At 51.1% G+C, this 16,566-nt stretch overlaps 1 protein-coding gene across 2 annotated transcripts in view; it reads right to left on the bottom strand.

Moving 5' to 3' along the window:
- Positions 1 to 16,566, bottom strand: part of Ctnnbl1 (catenin beta like 1) — a 154,374-nt gene that overhangs the window by 11,578 nt on the left and 126,230 nt on the right. Inside the window, exons 12-13 of one of the 2 annotated variants that reach the window (XM_005329851.4) lie at positions 14,569 to 14,666; positions 12,620 to 12,700 (exon numbers count right to left, since the gene is read on the bottom strand). In XM_005329851.4, coding sequence (XP_005329908.1) covers positions 12,620 to 12,700; positions 14,569 to 14,666 — 179 coding nt within the window. The remainder of the gene's footprint in view (positions 1 to 12,619; positions 12,701 to 14,568; positions 14,667 to 16,566) is intronic. The other variant, XM_078051765.1, reaches the window with a different exon arrangement.

The following is a 16,566-nucleotide window of genomic DNA, read 5'->3' as shown; positions in this document are numbered from 1 at the left end:
GCCTGTCTCTGAGGCAGAGGGCCGCAGCCCGCCAGGGCCACTGTGCCCCACCAGTCGCTGCCACTAACTCTTGGCTCCATTTGGTAGCAGATTCCCTGGTAAGCTGGTGATTACGCTAACGTTCACAAGGTGGTCATGGAGCACTGGCCTGATGGCCGAGGAGTTTAAAGGAAGAGGCGTCGCTCTAGCTTCTCGTGTGCTCAGAATCCCAATTTCCTGCTCTTCCACTCCAAAGTGTTCAGCAACTGGGCCCAGGAAGGAAAATCTCTTCTGACTTTGACCACACGAAAAGCATCTGGGGCTAACACTTCCTATTTCTATATTGCTACAGAGTTTAAAGTGTCATTACACATATGTGTCCTTACTAGCAAACGTAAAGATGGTGGGGAGGTATTATTGATCCCACTGTATGGACCAGAAACCAGGGCAGAGAGGCAAAACTGCCCATAATTACTTAATTACCAGTTACCAGAATATGGACTCCCTGGGGACGGGGCTCCCTGATTCATTTCTGAAGGGAAATGAGTTACGGGATGCAGAGAATTCAGACTCCTGGCCCTACTGAGAGCTTGGCACAAGAACACAATCCAAAGTGCTGAGTTAAAGCAAAAAAAGGAAAAGAAAAAAAGGAAAATGGAGGTTAGGAGAAGCCCTGGTCTTGGTCACCCAGGAGCAGACTGTCTAGGGAGGTCACAGAGACAGGAAATGACATGAAGTTACAGCTGTAAGCTGGCAGTGCTGATCAGGCTCGGCTGACAAGTTGGGGCACCCGGTGGGCAGACAGCAGAGCAAATGCCTTAAAGGCACGGTCTCCAAGTGTCCTACCCCCAGGGGACATGCTTCCAGCTGTCCATGCCTCTTGCCCTCTAGCACTCCCCAACCCACACAGCGGGGCCTGCTTCCCTTTTCTCGTCTCCTCACCTTTCCTTGTAAGGTTGGTCCTACCCTCCCCACCCCATGATATACCCACCTCTACAACGTGACACTTCTCACATTTCCCGAGATCCCCAAGCAGATACGATTTTCCAGCTTTAGACACCCACGCCCTGGGAGTGCACCTGTCACGGCACCTCCCGTGGCCCACTGTGCTGGCGACTCACACGCGGGCCGCCTTCCTGTAGATCCTGAAGGCCAGAGCTGTGGGCGCTGGGGAGCACCTCGCAAAGGACTTTGTGTTTAGTTGGCTCTTGGAGAGCATCAGTCAGAGGGCTGAAAAGAAGGCAGGCACTGCCTCAAGCCATTTAACGAGCGGGGTGTGGCAAGAGCTGAGTGGTGGGGTAGAAGGGGTAGAAAGACCAGGACACAGTGAGGGAGGGTGCTGGGAGGGGCGCAGGTGGGAGCTGGAGTGCTGGCCAGAAGTTAGATGCCAGGGACTGCAGACTGCAGCACCGTGTAGGAAAATGTCTTGAGAATATGTCCACGGTCCTATGATGGACACACGGCTTAGAGCACAGGGAGCTGGTAGAGGGCATGGCTGGGAGGCCACAGCCGCAGCCCCTGTGAGGAGGAGGAGGAAGAGAAGAGAGGAGGCCTCTCGAGTTGCAAACACCAGACCCAGAGCGGAACCCATGGACACATCCACCCAATAAGGACTTCCTGAACCTAGCTGCAATTACACAGGACTTCTCAGCGGTACCAGCTGCTGTGGGAACCCTTCAGGAAGACGGGCTCGTCCTGTCGGGGGCAGTCAGGAGAGTTCCAGAAATGCAACCTTGGAGCTGCAGCTGGAAGGCCCTGAGTCTGACAGGGATGGAAAAGGGCATCCGGAGCACGGGGAGTCACGGCAGAGAGAAGTCAACTCAGCTGGCCTGGGAAAGCAGGGGACTATCTTATCACTAACACAAACATTAGGAAGGAGCAGGGAGGATCTTTTTTTTTTTTTTTTTTGCTTACTTGAGCTGTGCTGTCGGCAAATCACGTTAGTTTTGACTGATGACTACCTGGGAGGCACTGTGGGAGGCAGAGTGAATAATAACGGCTGCTACCTTCACCCACCCACCGAAGGGAGCAGCCGGCGTCCCCGAGGACTGCTTCTGCGTTAGGCACAGGGCTTACGCATGTTCACTCCCGGGCTTCCCGCAATCCATCACTGCGAGGTGGGAATTCTTACCCATGATAGCAAAGAACACGGTTCAAGCCATGCTGGGGCAGCAGACCTGGCCCAAACTCTCCCTACACTGCCACGTCTGTGCAGATAAGAACTGCAGACTTGGCCGGAGAACAAAGGAAGAGGTCAAGGAGAGTTATGGAAGGCTCAGGAGTGGAGTGAGCAACCTCTAGTTTCTCTCCTGAGGTCAGAAATACCCTGGCAATTCTTCCTTTCTCACACTTTCCCACCAGCCTGACGGTTTAACCTGGCAGGCTGTACTGGGCTCTCTGACTTGTGTCCTCTAGAGAGGCTGGACCCAGGATGCATGAGAGCCACGCCAAGCTCCGTGTTCCCCTCTCTTCCCTTTTCCCTCAGAACTTCCCTGACACCATTCAACTTGACATTCTACTTGAGATGTACGGCCTTATGTTTGAAAGTGAAATTTTCGAATGTAGATCTGAGATAGGACGATAGCTCATCTCCCAGAAAGACTTCACCACAGCAGCGGGAAGCACGCAAGAAGCAGATCAGCTTCTGAAGACGGAGCTTCTGCCCTGGCAGTTTCAGAGCGCTGGGGAGATGGCATGCAGGGAAGATGAGTGCTGTCAGGACAGCACCTTATCTCGCCTGCTCCAACACCACGGCACGGAGTATTTACTACCGGGAGGATGCGAGTTAGCTGAGCACAAACACGCACTCGCTGTTTAAGGGGAAAAAAAGAAGCAGGAGGATTCTGCATCATTCTGAATAAGCAGAATAAGGCAGTGAAAAAGTCTGGGCCCAGTTCTTAAGAGGTACATCTTCTCAAGTTCTGGTATCTTTAAAAGGAAGTGAGATGGCATATCACTTTACTTTTACCCTTTCCTTACTATGTACGCACAGAGCCAACTTATTATGAATAGATTAATGAATTTCTAATGCCTTTCTGGGTTCCTAAGACAAAAAATTGACCTTGGGATAAGGACTTCATGTGGTCCCCAGGGTTTCTCTGTATGGTGAAGCTGATCTAGACTTCTGAAACAATTTTTAAGGTATCTGAGGCTCCCCAATGGCTGCTGGTATAACTCAACTCCTGCAGCTGGCTAGGATTCAGTAACGTAAAAGTTTTAAGAATCAAAGAGAAATTCATCACGAGCTTCTTGCCACCCTATTCTGTCCCATGTAAAAGGTTCCCAAACTGAAGAAGTGTGAGCTCAGGTACTCCAAAGGTTATGCACTAGCAATACACAAACGGCCTCGTTTCCTTTCCTACGTGATGGTAGGGAGGAGCCCAGCTGACTGAGGTAGCAGGTTTTAAAAGTGACCAGCAACAGAGTGCAGCCAGTTGGCTGTTCAGAGACCCATCCGGCAGCACAACCTCCTCAGTACATGGACACCGAGCTAACAAATATCCCCCCCCCTTTTTTGGGGGGGGGGTAATCAGATATTGAACTCAGGGGCCACATCCTCAGCTCCATTTTGTATTTTATTTAGAGACAGGGTCTCACTGATTTGCTTAGTGCCTCGCTTTTGCCAAGGCTGGCTTCGAATTCGTGATCCTCCTGCCTCAGCCTCCCAAGCTGTGTGGGTCACTGTCCCTGGCAAAAATACCCCTTTCTAAAGAAGGTCGCTGACCACCCCCTTTCTTTGTCTCTAGAGACCCTCTGACAGTACCAAAAATGCTTAAGTAAAATGGTAAAATTTCCTGGAAATATAATATATAAATTCCACAACCAGTTCCTCTGTCAAGGTGGGACAGAACACTATGCCAATGGGATCAGACCCCAACTCTAATACTAACTTCGCAGTGTCTTTAGGCAAGTCAATTAACTTTTTTGGCTTCAGCTTCTTTGCTGGAAAATGAGAAGCCTGTTCTGGATCAGGCAAAGAAGAGCGGGCTTGTCCTGAGTGTCAACTCTAACCCACCATAGTGGCTGCAGAGGACAACATGGCAGAGGGTGTGGAGCAGTGGGACTCAGTGGGGAAGAGCCCTGAGGTCAGTGAGCATTGCCTGCTGACTGCAGAACAGCGGGGAGGCAGCAAGCCTCACCTTGGTCTCCCTGGTCTGGGGCTCCAGAAAGTTCCTTTTGGCTCAGATAATCTGTGGCAAATTGAGGGACGAGGCACCTCACGGGTAACGGGTTCCTTCCTGTACTGGGTGTACAGATGGATTAAGCTGATGGCTGTCAGGACAGCCACACAAGACAGGTCTCCAGCTGGAGCAAAGCAGCACCAACAGGACGTTAAATTAAACTTCCCTCTAACAGAGACATGGCCCTGGATCTGCTGCTCCACTGGACAGGCCATTTAAAAACAGGCCTGCAACTCAAGTGCTCTCTAATGGGACTACAGAGAAATTCCAAGAACCCGTTGACACATTCCCCTCACACAAACTGAGGGCGAGAGCCTCCACCCACGTCAGCTTGCATCTGGAACAAGACAGGAGGCTTAGATTTCAGAGACCTCCACAGAATGATCCACCACCTCCCCTTCGAGGAGAGGGAAGGTGGCCGCCTTCTTTGTGAAGTGGTGACAACACAGCAGTGCTCACTTCTCAACTCGGTACCTGCCCGTGTTGAGTGTGCATGGCAAACATCATTTGCTGATTTCAGATGGAAAGATGGAGACAGATGTCACACGGCTGTCATTGAGTTCCAGCTGGAGACTTGAGCGGAAAATGCTTCCCTAGACCAATACCTTTCATACTCGTCCTTTCACTGTGGCCAGGGATGGGCAGTAAAGAGGGATTAAAACGGTGACATTCCCGAGCCCCTTGCCTGGCCGGCACCAAGTGAAGCACCATCATGGATTTCTCAAATTCTTCACAAAACCCCAGAGGAAGAACAATTACTGTCTCCACTTCTCAAACTGGAAACTGAGGATCAGAGAGATGAGTCTGTTCTATGCTCACAAAGCTCATGGTGTAAGTGGCGGAGGAAGAAGAGAGACTCACACAAATCCGACTCCAAGTGTGGGCTCACTCTCACAGTTCAAAGGGAGACAGAGTCTTTGTTTTATGGACCTTTCTCAGTATTAGCATATGAGTGGTTAAGTGGGCTTTTTTTCTTTATGCCATATCTGGGAACTAATGCAAACCAGTAGCATTAAATGTAAGCTCACCTAGCTTGTTGGCCTATCATTTCCCTATAAATTGAAGAAATTTAAAATGAAGCAGGGGGTGGGGATGCGGGGGAAGCCACTATCGCTCAGCCAGCATATTCTGCATGCAATTCGAAAGTGTTAAAAATAAATAAATTAAAAAAAAAACACCCGAAAAACTCACTGATAGGTTTTGTTTTGTTCATTCCATAGAGAGGGCTAGAATAAAAACTTAGATGGTAATTCAGTGAATGGCGCATTAAGTAGAACAGATTGCAATTCACGGCAGCATAAGCCTGTTTTGGGGCTGCTAAAATAAACAGATTCATCTCCAAAGATACACAGGGAGGTGGTATGTGGAGCGTCAAGGTGCCATTTCCACAGGGTTGTGTTGCCTCCCGCTCCCAGCACATCTTCACTTTAAATGTTAATCTGTCTTTGGGAGCACTACCAAATCGCTGGCTTCCCGCGCGCCTCCATCTCTCTGCAGTCAGTTGCAAGCCCTCCAAGTGAGCAGGCTGATGCCATTTCCAATCTGCCCCTGACAGGCAGCAAACTACCCCAGGCTGACAGAAGGGGACAGTCAAAAGAGGCTTCTGTGAAGCTGATAGGAATCCCTCTTGCTTCAATAAGAGAGGACGCAGCTCACGGCTGGAACAGGGAGCTCCAACCATCAGAGACTGTCTGCATTCATGGGTAAGGACGTCCCACCATTCAGAAAACGCCTACTCCTTTGTATGTTCCAAAGCAAGGGGAGAAACCCGAACCACAGGAGAGAGAGGCCACAGAGACTAGGAGCACGACACCAGCAAAACCACACCTTCCTCCAAAAGCTTCTAAAATAGGGAAGACTGTGGAGGGCGGTCCTAGAGACCACATGTCTTTGCAAGCTGGGGAAACTGAGGCTGGGGAGGTGGTAAGGGGGAGGCAGCTAGCTGACAGCAGCTCAAACAAGCATCCAAGGGTCTCGGGTCAGAGCTCTGCCCCTGAGAAGAGACTGACTAAAGGTCAGGTCACCTCAGCACAAGAGCTTGTGCCAGGTTTCCACTAACACTCTCAGTAATCCTCAAAGTGACCGTGGAATAAAGCTACCCAGAAAACGCATGTAGGGTGAGGCATCTCCCAAGTGCACAGAGCTCATGCACAGCAGAGCTGGCACTTAACCTTGAGCCACGTGACGCCACGGCTCCTTCTGCCCTGCCATTCTGCCTGTCACAGGGGCCTGTGTTTCTAATTTACTTAACATATTCTCTTAAGGAAAAGGCCAGAATTGCTCATTTAAATATCGACAACACACAAGCCGGTCTGGAGAGAACACAGCTTCCACAACAGCAGACAGGACAACGTAAGGCCATAAAATGCAGATCCCCTGAAGGAGCAGAGAAAGTGAATAAGAGCAGTCCCACTTGTGAAGACCCGGAACTGGTTCAGAGGGAGACAGACCAGAGTATAGGACAAGATAATGTGGAGAAAAGGGCACACTCCTATGTTGTTGGTAGGACTGCAAATTGGTGCAACCACTCTGGAAAGAAGAATAGAGAGTCCTTAGAAAACTTGGAATGGAACCACCATTTGACCTAGTTATCCCACTCTTTGGTTTATACTCAAGGGACTTAAAATCAGCATGCTACAGTGACGCAGCCACGTCAATGTTTATAGCAGCCCAATTCATAACAGCAAAGCTACGTAACTAACCCAGATGCCCTTCTACAGATGAATGAATAAAGAAAATGGGGTTCATATACATGATGGAATGTTACTCAACCACAAAGAAAAATAAAATTATGGTGTTTTCTGGTAAATGGATGGAACTGCAGACTATTGTGCTAAGTGAAATACGCCAATCCCCCCCCAAAATCAAAGGCCAAATGTTCTGATATGTGGATGCTAACAACAATAAGGTGAGGGTTGGAATGGGAGGTATCAGAAGTTCATTGGATTAGACAAAGGGGAATGAGGGGAAGGGAGGGGGATGGGAAAGATAACAGAATAAATCAGACATGACTTCCTTATGCTCATACATGAATACGCCACCAGTGACACTCCACATCATGCTCAACCACAAGAATGGGATTCTAATTAGAATACGTTATGCGCCCTGTATGCATAATATGTCAGATCCACCCTGATGACATATATATCTAAAAAGAACAACAGCAACAACTAAAGGAGAGCAGGCCACAATCGCTGTGCCCACGTGTGGCCTCCTCCCCTGTGCCAGGAGCTGCTCTCATTCACTCTTCCCCACAACCCTGTAAGCACCGCTAGTCTCATCCTTCTACTCATGGGGAAGCTGAAGCAGGGTGACTCAGTGGCTTGCCTGCGGTCATCAGGCTGGTGGAGGCACAGCCAGGCTTGGTGACTATGTAGTCCTGTCCCAGTCCCTGATCTTCAGCCCGAGACTGTGGTGCACAGGGTGCCCTTGGGCACCCAGAGGGGCTCCAGGGGTCTCAAGGAGGGTTCTCTGCAGGAACCGACAGTGAAGCACTGGGCAGCATGCTGTGTGTGGCTAACACTCGGTGCATATTGACTGACTAATCTGAACGCCCCCAACCGTGAGGGAATCAGAGGGACTGGCCAGTTGCTGAAAAAGGATGTGGAAAAGCGGGCACAGAGAAGGGTTCCAGGCAGAGTAAAGGGTAATGGGCAAATGGGGAGAAGGTGGAGAAGGCACAGGTTCAGGAGGCACCGGGGGTGCGGAATGGCCTGTGCACACAAGGGTGAGATGCTGCCAGAGTTTCAGGCAGGACTCCTGAAGACCTGGAACTAGTTTAAAGGGAGACAGAGAGAGCACACCGAAGTCAACACAGTGCAGTGTGGATGCTGCATTAGCACAAGAAGAAAAGATAATGGAAGCCTGCAATTCAGTGCTGGCAGTAAGGGGAGGGAAAGGAGGTGGGCAGCCGAGATGCTGCAGGCGGAGCTCACCAGATGGTGGTGTGGTGGGAGGCAGGAGCAGGCAGCTGACACCCAGGCTTTTGACCTGGTCAAACTGAATGGCCCTGGTGTGAGGGAGAGGGGAGCAGATTATCCAGGGTTAGGGCCACAAGCCTGGGTTTGAACTCTCTGAGTCAGCAAAGCCCATGGTGGTGTTCAGCTGTCTGCAGAGGTGGGAGGCCTGTCACGCAGCCCCCATCATCACAGCAGACCCTGCCACCAGCCTGGGAGGCTGGTGGGGGTGGGGAGCTAATAACCCCCTGACTGAGGAGAACAGAGGTCAGAAAAGCCAAATGGAGTGCTTAAGGCCACACTGCAAGGCAAGAGGCAGGGTGGGGGACCAGAACTCAGGTCAACTGACTTCTCTTCCAATCACAGAGAGACGAGGATTAGAAGAAAGGGGGATGGCAGAGGATGAAGGGGTGCATGGCTGAAACCGCAGGTGTCCTAGACAGAGAAGCAGGGAGAGAAGAGGAGACACCCCATGACTCCCTCTCCCCTGCATCTACTGGCAGAAAGCTATGTTCTGGCAAGTTCATGAGATGGGAGTCTGGGAACCTCTGGTTTAAAGAAGAGCTGAGAGGACCTCTTGGCAGGATTCTCTCTCTCTTTTTTTAAAGCTTGCCCTGGAAGCCTGTAGCGCAGTTAGCAGATGAACTGACGGCAGCCTCACACTTCACTATCTGCATCTTCACCTGGTGCTTCAGGAACACGTGCCCCCCATTCATTCCAGCACTTCAGCCCCTTTCACACAAATCTCTGAGTGAGCTCAAAATGCCGAGGAGATGGTCAAAGTCTGCTTAAGACATCAAGTCCTGTGGATACTGTTTCATTACAGAGTCCATCTTTTTCTTTCCAGGAAAAAAGCCTGCAATGATTTAACTGTGGCAAAATTAGCATGCAATTTGTAAGTCATTATGGTGCAAAGTATGTGGTGAGAACACGGTACTGAATAAACCTGCTGAGTATAATTTTCCAAGGAACTAAAAAAGAAAAGCCTCTCGGAGGCTCTCCCCCTCCCTCCATCAGAAGTCCCTGCCAGCACCTATCCAATTACTCCGACAGTCAGAAGCGGGGCAGGCTCTGGACACTGAACCAACAGGAGGGGGAAGGGCGGTGAGAAGCCAGGACAGCAGCAGCTTCCGCGTATGGCATTCGCGGTTCCCCATCGCTGCCCTGCAAACTCTCAAAGTACACCAACCTGGAGACAAACGCCCCCGGGGAGGAAAACAGGCTGGGGCAGCTAAGCTATTTGCCAGGAGCTGGAGAACCTGGGACAGGCCTGGCTGTAGAGGGCACGCGCTCCCTCTCACGCTGTCCTATGCTCTCCCCTCGGCTGTCCCTGCCCAAGCTGGAAATGCCCCCTAGGCCTCCTCTTTCAAGGGTTGGTATCAGCAGTTTTGCTGACCCACCTGCAAAACTACTTGGGGCCTCCAGCTGTTCCCAGGCCCTTGGCCCTCGGCAGGAGCACCCTCCTGGGCCCCCTCTCTTATTGGCACTTTGGCCTCCTGCCCCCCACCAGGGCCTGGCCCAGTGCCTTGCATAGAGCAGGTGCTCATCAACATTTGCCAAATGACTAGATTCTGCCTGGTGAATCTTGGTCAACTGCGAACCAGAGACACCAGCACCATGTCCAGAGCAATGGAGGGTTATGGGAAGGTGGGTGGCTGGGTCACTACAAATATCGATGCCTGAATCTGTCAGCTAGGTTTGGTTTGGTTTTGTTTGATGGTAGACTTGATAAAGTAGGTATTTCTCCATTACTGATCTTACTGTCAATGTCACCAAAATGCCTGAGAAATAAGCATTCAATTCAAGTTGTCATTCTTTTGCCGAGTTCTAACTGGTGCAGGACATCTAAATTGAATGGGTGGGGTAGGGCGAGGAGACAAACCAGTTAGGCCTCAGAGAGGTGCTTCAAGGAGCGGGGGTGAGAGGGAGGCCATGCTGCTCTAAGCCCCTTACCCCTGTGCAGGGGCATCCTTGGCCAGGTGGAGCCCGAGGCTGGCAGCAACCTGCTCACAAAGGCTTCCCTCCTCCGCCCGCCCGCCCGGCTCCTGAGCAGCACGGTGGCTGCTGAGCACTAATGGCCTTGGAATGTTTGCCAGTGCCCAGCAAAACGGCCTTGGCATCAAGGAGACAGATGTTTGTCAGGGAACGGCAGGGCCAGTGCCTGTGGCACACGGCAGCTCTGTGATGCTGGGAGCGGCTGCGTGCTCACCCTCCATCAGTGCTAATCAATTTCATGCCCTCTTCAGTGATGATAATAGATAATCCTGCAGGAAGCAGGCCAGCTTTCCCAACAGCGACCTGCAAGCTGCTCCCTGAGGTCCAACTGCTGACTCGCTCTCCCTCAATATGTCCATGCAGCTCGGCGGTAGAGTGCTTGACTAGCCAGACCCTGAGTCCACCCCCAGCCACGCAAAAGCAAAAGCCCAAGCCCAGAAAAACAGAACATGTCTATGCTTCCCTCAAACAGAGCACTCGATGGTGCAACGTTCTGTTCCTCTGGGCGGCTCCTTCTGGGACATCTGACAAGGGGGATGTGCTTGGGGAGAGGAAGGCCTGGCTTATTTAGAAGGCTATACAAGAACTGCAATGGAAGCTAGAAAATCTACCAGGATCAGCAGCCTCTACTTATTGAGTCAGGTGTCTTATATACTTCACATCTAGCCCTCACAATAATGGCAAGGAAGTTGTTATCCCCATTTAACAGACAGGAAAACCAAAGCTGGCAGAGGCCAGCTCACCTGGCCAAGAGCTCTGCATGAGGAGGCAGCGGCAGAGCTGGCCCTAAGCCCTGGGCTCTCTGACTCCTGAGTGTGCTGCCCTCACGGTTGCTACTGCCCAGTCACTCACCACTCCTCATTGTGTTTCTCAAACCACTGTTAAAGGATGTTCAACTGAATCTAAGGAAAAGATCAAGCCTGAGGGGACCTAAGAGCCTGTGGCTAGTATCACTTCATAGCTAAGAAACCGAGGCCGTGTGACAATGAAGAGTGACAGCTGTGACTGGCAGTGACTTCAAGATGGAGTCACCTTCCTCCCAGGTGCTCCTCCTCAGGCTTCTCAAATTCTGCTCCTACAGATTCCATCATGGATCCTGTCAGGGCTGAAGTTCCAGTGGTCTGGTGGCTATTTCCTTGTACAAGTCCAGGGGAATTTAAATTTGTTCCTGATTATTGTTTGAACAAAGAGAAAGGACATCCTACTCTTGCTTGGTGCCCTGGATAGACGAGTTACTGGACAGGGAAGAAAAGATGGCAAAGGAAAGGTAATCAAAGAACAAAACAAAGAGGGTGGGGGTGTGGAATTAAAGAGCCGTGTGTGGAACATGCTGGTCTCTCAAGTCCAGCTCAGGCTTTAGAGACTCTGCCTTTTATCTTGCAGTGGTCTCACTGTGTAAAAGAAGAAAGTCCCAGCCGATCAATCCAATCAATCAGCAAACATCTGAGCACTTACTAGGTTTAGAGATCACAGGGAAATCACCAGCACGGAAACACAGTTGCTGTCTACTGGTGAAACGGGGGGGCTGGGGGGGGCAGGCGCCTCCCCAGCTCTAGTCTGGCACCCTGGCCTGCACACAGCTGGGGGGGAGTAGGTGTCAGCACAATGCCCAGGGCACAGGGGCATCTGCACAGCTGGGGACGGTGATGCTGAAAGGGGCTCTCCGACCAGGAAGAGCCTCAAATGTGTTTTTAAGGCAAGAACATTGGGAAAAGAAGGGGGCGCTCCTGGGAATAAAGATCACAAGAAAACAAGGTCTCCTACAGGCTGGGAAAAAAGCAAGAAAGGGATCATGTTGTAATGTGACCAAAGACTGAGGGGTGTCTTGTTGGGGACAGCATGCAAATTGGGCACTGCACAGCAGACATGAAAACTTGGCCTGATTAAGAAGTGCAGAGGCCAGAGATGGCAGGGGATGGAATGGAAGCTGGTGGAAAATACAGAAGGCAGGAAAGTCACATGGAAGAACAGCCCCTCCAGAAACAACCTGGCGGTGTCACTCCCTCTGTGAGCACTAGGGAAAGAAAACCAGGTCGTGCTGACCCCTGGGTTGGGCTCGGCTGTGGTGCACCTGGGACCCCCTTCCCTAGCTCTCTGGTTTTCCATCTGTAAAAGGGGGACTGGATTGGGTAAGCTCTCAGCTCCCTTCCCACTTTCCAGTCCGGGATCACCTCCTGAGACCTCCCTTCCTGAGACTGCCTCCCTCCAGGTCACGGTGGCTGGCAAGCCCGGGCACCAAGACAACTCTGCCAACGGCACCCAGACTCAGCTCTGCTCCAGCCAGACTTTCTGAGAGAAGCTCCTGTCTGGGGTGCTTGTGTTACCCTCCCGCGTCCAGGGCAGACCTGAAAGCTTGTCACTCTGTTGGGACAGTAGTTCTACCCGCTGGCAGACTGTCCTCTGCTTTGCTCTTACAACACCTCACGTGGCACACGGCAGACAGGGGAGGTACACAGGGACCGAATGGAGGGTTGGTCAATAGCTGGCCAAGGCAGGCGGGATACGTACATGTTTTTCTCCTTCAATCTTCTTGTCAGCCACCTGCATTGCACCCAGATATTTAAAATGCAGCTCCATTAGTCTGTCAACCTGAAAGAGAGATTCACAGGCAGGAGTAGAAGGAAAGCGAACACCATGGTGAGAGGACGGTGGGGCTCCTCTCATCCTGCGCCACCGCTTGCATGGGGGCACGCTGCCACTTCTGACATGGAGATGAGCTCTGCTTAGGGAGACAGCAGAATGAGGAAGAGCCAGGGGAACAAAGCCACATGGTCCACTCCCGAAGGAGACTGCGCTCTCCCAACCCCGCCCCCCCAGGACTCCCAGGTGGGTGAGTTGTTAACAACAAATAAATAAGTAAAAATTCATGTCTCTTCTTGCAAAGAGAAGGCGCTTGAAGTTATATACTTGATATTCACTTAGAACTTTACAGAAATTCCTTTTTTCAAACTGAAAGCTTTCATGTTCAGATTCTGCCCCAGAGCTGATCTTAAAAAAAAAAAAAAAAAAAAAAATGTCTGAGTAAAATCTCCTTAGTTGCTTTTGAGTCAGTGCTAGAAAAACTTCTTCAGCAACTTGAAAACAGGCCCTGACTTTGGCAAAGGAATAACCTAAATATCAGTTTTAGGCTGAGCAAAGTCATGCTTCAAGCATGACCTAAGGAATACTCCCTGGGTTTGAAGAAGTTTCATTTTCCCCCAAGACTTCCAAACAACCGAAGGGGTGCAGCGAAGCAGCCCAGACTTCTAATCTGTCACCACAGCTCCTGACAACATGGCATTTATTTTTGGAGGGGCTGATATTGGTCAGTTGGAGATGTTCTCCAATATGGCCTTAGATTGTCCAGGGAGACGGTGCCCAAACGCTCCGCAGCTAACAATGATGACCTGAAGACTTTGTGTACTTCAGTTTACAGATTATTTCCACATCCATTATTTTCTAAAACCATTAAAAAACTTCATAAGGTAGCAGAAGAGCTGAAGAGCAACCCTCATTTTAAAGGCGAGGAAACAGGAGCACAGATGTTAAATGTCACAACGCACGAGACTGTTAAAATGTTCTTTGTTCTAAACCGATGGTTTTTTGCCATGCTAGTAAGGGCAGCAAAATGGCCAGAGGTGGGCTCAGAGAGACCGTCCTAGACCTCTCTCCCAGGGAGGAAAACATTTCAGCCTTACTGTGGCAGGAAAGCAACTGCATGTTAAAAGGGGCCTTTGATCCTTTACTCACCTGGAATTGCCTTCTTACATACAGAGCAATAAAATACGCAGGCTTTTTGCACTCAGGAGCCTGGGGTCAAGTCCCAGATCTACTATTCAGTGGTGTGATCTCGGGCAAGTCATATGATGTCTCTAAGCTTCAACTTCCCTACCTAAAAATGTGCACGTCCATCCAGGATGAACAGAGCATTACCTGATGCAGGAATGTAGACTCGGCTACCTTCTCTGCAGCGGCACTCCACAAACAGCAGCTCACGGGGTGGTTAGAATCTCTAGGTTTCGCAGGAGTGACAACAACATAGAATATCCACCTAAGCACGTCTGACTGAGTGATCACTGCCAGCTTCTACAGCCCACCAGGGCGGGCCCTTGTCAAGACCCTGTTTTCATCTAGTTCACCTCCCACTGACTCTTCAGACGGGAACCACGGGCTCCATTTTAAAGCCAGGGGAAGTGAGGTTCAGAGTGGCTCAGATCTCGAAAGCAGAAAAACCAGGCTCAACTCCAGGCCTCTGAACCAAAGCCCACGCTGCTGACCACTCTGCTGTGCCCTATGCCCAGCCCCGCCCCGGCCCACCCCAACCCAAACTCACTCCCTGCTCTCACTCTCAGGTTACCACCCCTCCCTCAGGAGTGCTTTGAGACACAAGAAATGTGACCCATGGAAGGGGTCACGTTAGCTGGGGAGCCCTCTACCCAGGCCAGCGCTCTGCCACCCTCACAGTCCCAGTCACTCACCTTCTCACTGTCGTTCTCGGTGAACTTGTTCAGAAGCCGGGTTCGCTGCTGCCCTCTCAGGTTGCGCAGGAGGGAAGCCAGGATCGAACAGACATGCTCTGGGTTGGGAAGGAGAAAAGAGAACATGCTGAGATCAGAGCAGTGATTATTACCTCTCTTCAAGCCTGGCCTGGTTCTATTGAAGGAGGAATAAGTAGGCCTTCTCTGACTGCGGCTATTGATTAATAAGACAAGAACCTCGACTGTGTCATTGGAAAACTGAACTGATCTGCACTCCCCGCACAAGACACATCGTCAAGAGGGATGATATCCTCAAGGACGACTTCACAAGTGAATCAAAGCTCAGAAAGAATCTCAACCCTGCCTGGAATTAACTGATTTTTATTGTCCACAACAGAACCTTAAACTAATCCCCCACTTACAGAAATAACCTGTGAACAGAATATGAATACCAGCCATGACACGAGCAAATCACGAATAAGAAATGTTCCACAGAATTCTCAAATTTCCTTATCACTTTCCCGAGTAAATGCCCCCCAATTAAATAAGAAATACGATAGGGTCCCCATATGATCACCTGCATTCTGATGCAGCTAAAACCCTCACTTCCCGCGTGAGGTGGCTGGGCTGTGAGGGCCTGGAGCCAGTGCCCCCCCAGTACCCAGCGAGTCCACGCACCCCGGTGGCTCCCTCATGAAACGCTTTTCTACCCAGAGAAAAGGGGCCATCGAAGGGGATAGAGTAGGCTTCAGTCACGCAGAGACCCCTTCTTTAAAAAGAATTTTAAAAAATCCTTCAACAGTGACCTTGAAAAGGAGTCTACTCAAGGAGAAATGGTGCAGCTTGTTTTGAAATAAACACTCGGAGTGCAACAACAGATTCTATTTGAAGACTGCAGAGCATCCTCACGTGCCCAAGCTCCCCGCGCGCCCCGAGAGCCTCTTGACTATCAAGGGAGGCCCGAGGAAGCGCTCCCTCCTCCCCAGCTGCGGAGGTGTCCCTCTGCACTCCTGTGGCTTTTCCACACTTGCACCATAAGCCTCCCTGCCTCCTGGTTCCCCAGCCTCTGAGCACTGGCATTCCCTGGGCCTCAGTGTCTCTCTTCATTTACAGTCGCCTCCTGGTGATCTCATCTGGTCCCACAGGGAGGCTCGAGCGGGGCCTGGAGGTCAGGCTGGCCTCTGACCCCTCACTCGCTCCCCCTGGCCATCGAGCAGGTCCTTCCACTTACGGTCCCAAAGCTAGTTCCTCACGAACCTGCTCCCCTGTCTTCTCCCTCCAGTTAATGGCAACCAGGCTCTCCCACTGCCCAAGCCCCACACGGTCATGTCCTTGAGGGAAAACCTTGGCAGATTATACCCAGAATTCCAGCTCGTTCGCCATCGCTGCCACTGCTACTCTGACCCCCAGCCCCTCATCTCTTGCTCTCGGGATGGTCAGGAGCCTCCTAGAGTCTCTCGCCTTCCGCCCTTGCCCCCTTTGGCCCCATCGCCAGAGCAGCCAGATGAGTCTTCAGTTAAAACCCAGTCAAATCTGGGTAAACCCCCAGCAGGCTGCTGTCTTCTCTGCCTGGAAGGCCCCCCACCCTCTGGGCCCACTCCTCGACCACCTGTCTTAGGCCCCCCTGTCTCGCGAGGCTCTGCCCAGCACTGGCTGCCCTTCCGCCTCACCTGCTTTACTTTCCAGCCTGCCTCACCTTCTCAAGGTGTGTACTTACTGCCTCACCCTGCTCACCACCTCCCTTCAATTAGAAGCAAGTTCCACACAGGAGGGGTCTCAGCCTGCTTTGTTTACTGCTACATCCACAGTTCTCAAACAATGTCTGGCACCTCGCAGGAGCTGAGAAAAAACCCGCTGAATGAATGGTAAGAAAGCAGGCTCTCAATGTAAATTTTCGGTAGCAGGGCCAGACAGACTACTCTTGACTTCTGGATATCTTCCAAATGGCTTCCCCACTTCTGTATACAGTATCTATCCTAAATTCAGGAGAATATTACC

The sequence above is a fragment of the Ictidomys tridecemlineatus genome, chromosome 5, assembly GCF_052094955.1.
Source record: "Ictidomys tridecemlineatus isolate mIctTri1 chromosome 5, mIctTri1.hap1, whole genome shotgun sequence".
NCBI classification, from domain to species: Eukaryota; Metazoa; Chordata; class Mammalia; order Rodentia; family Sciuridae; genus Ictidomys; species Ictidomys tridecemlineatus.
The sequence above is the reverse complement of the archived record's forward strand: the minus strand, read 5'-3'. Positions and strand labels throughout refer to the sequence as shown.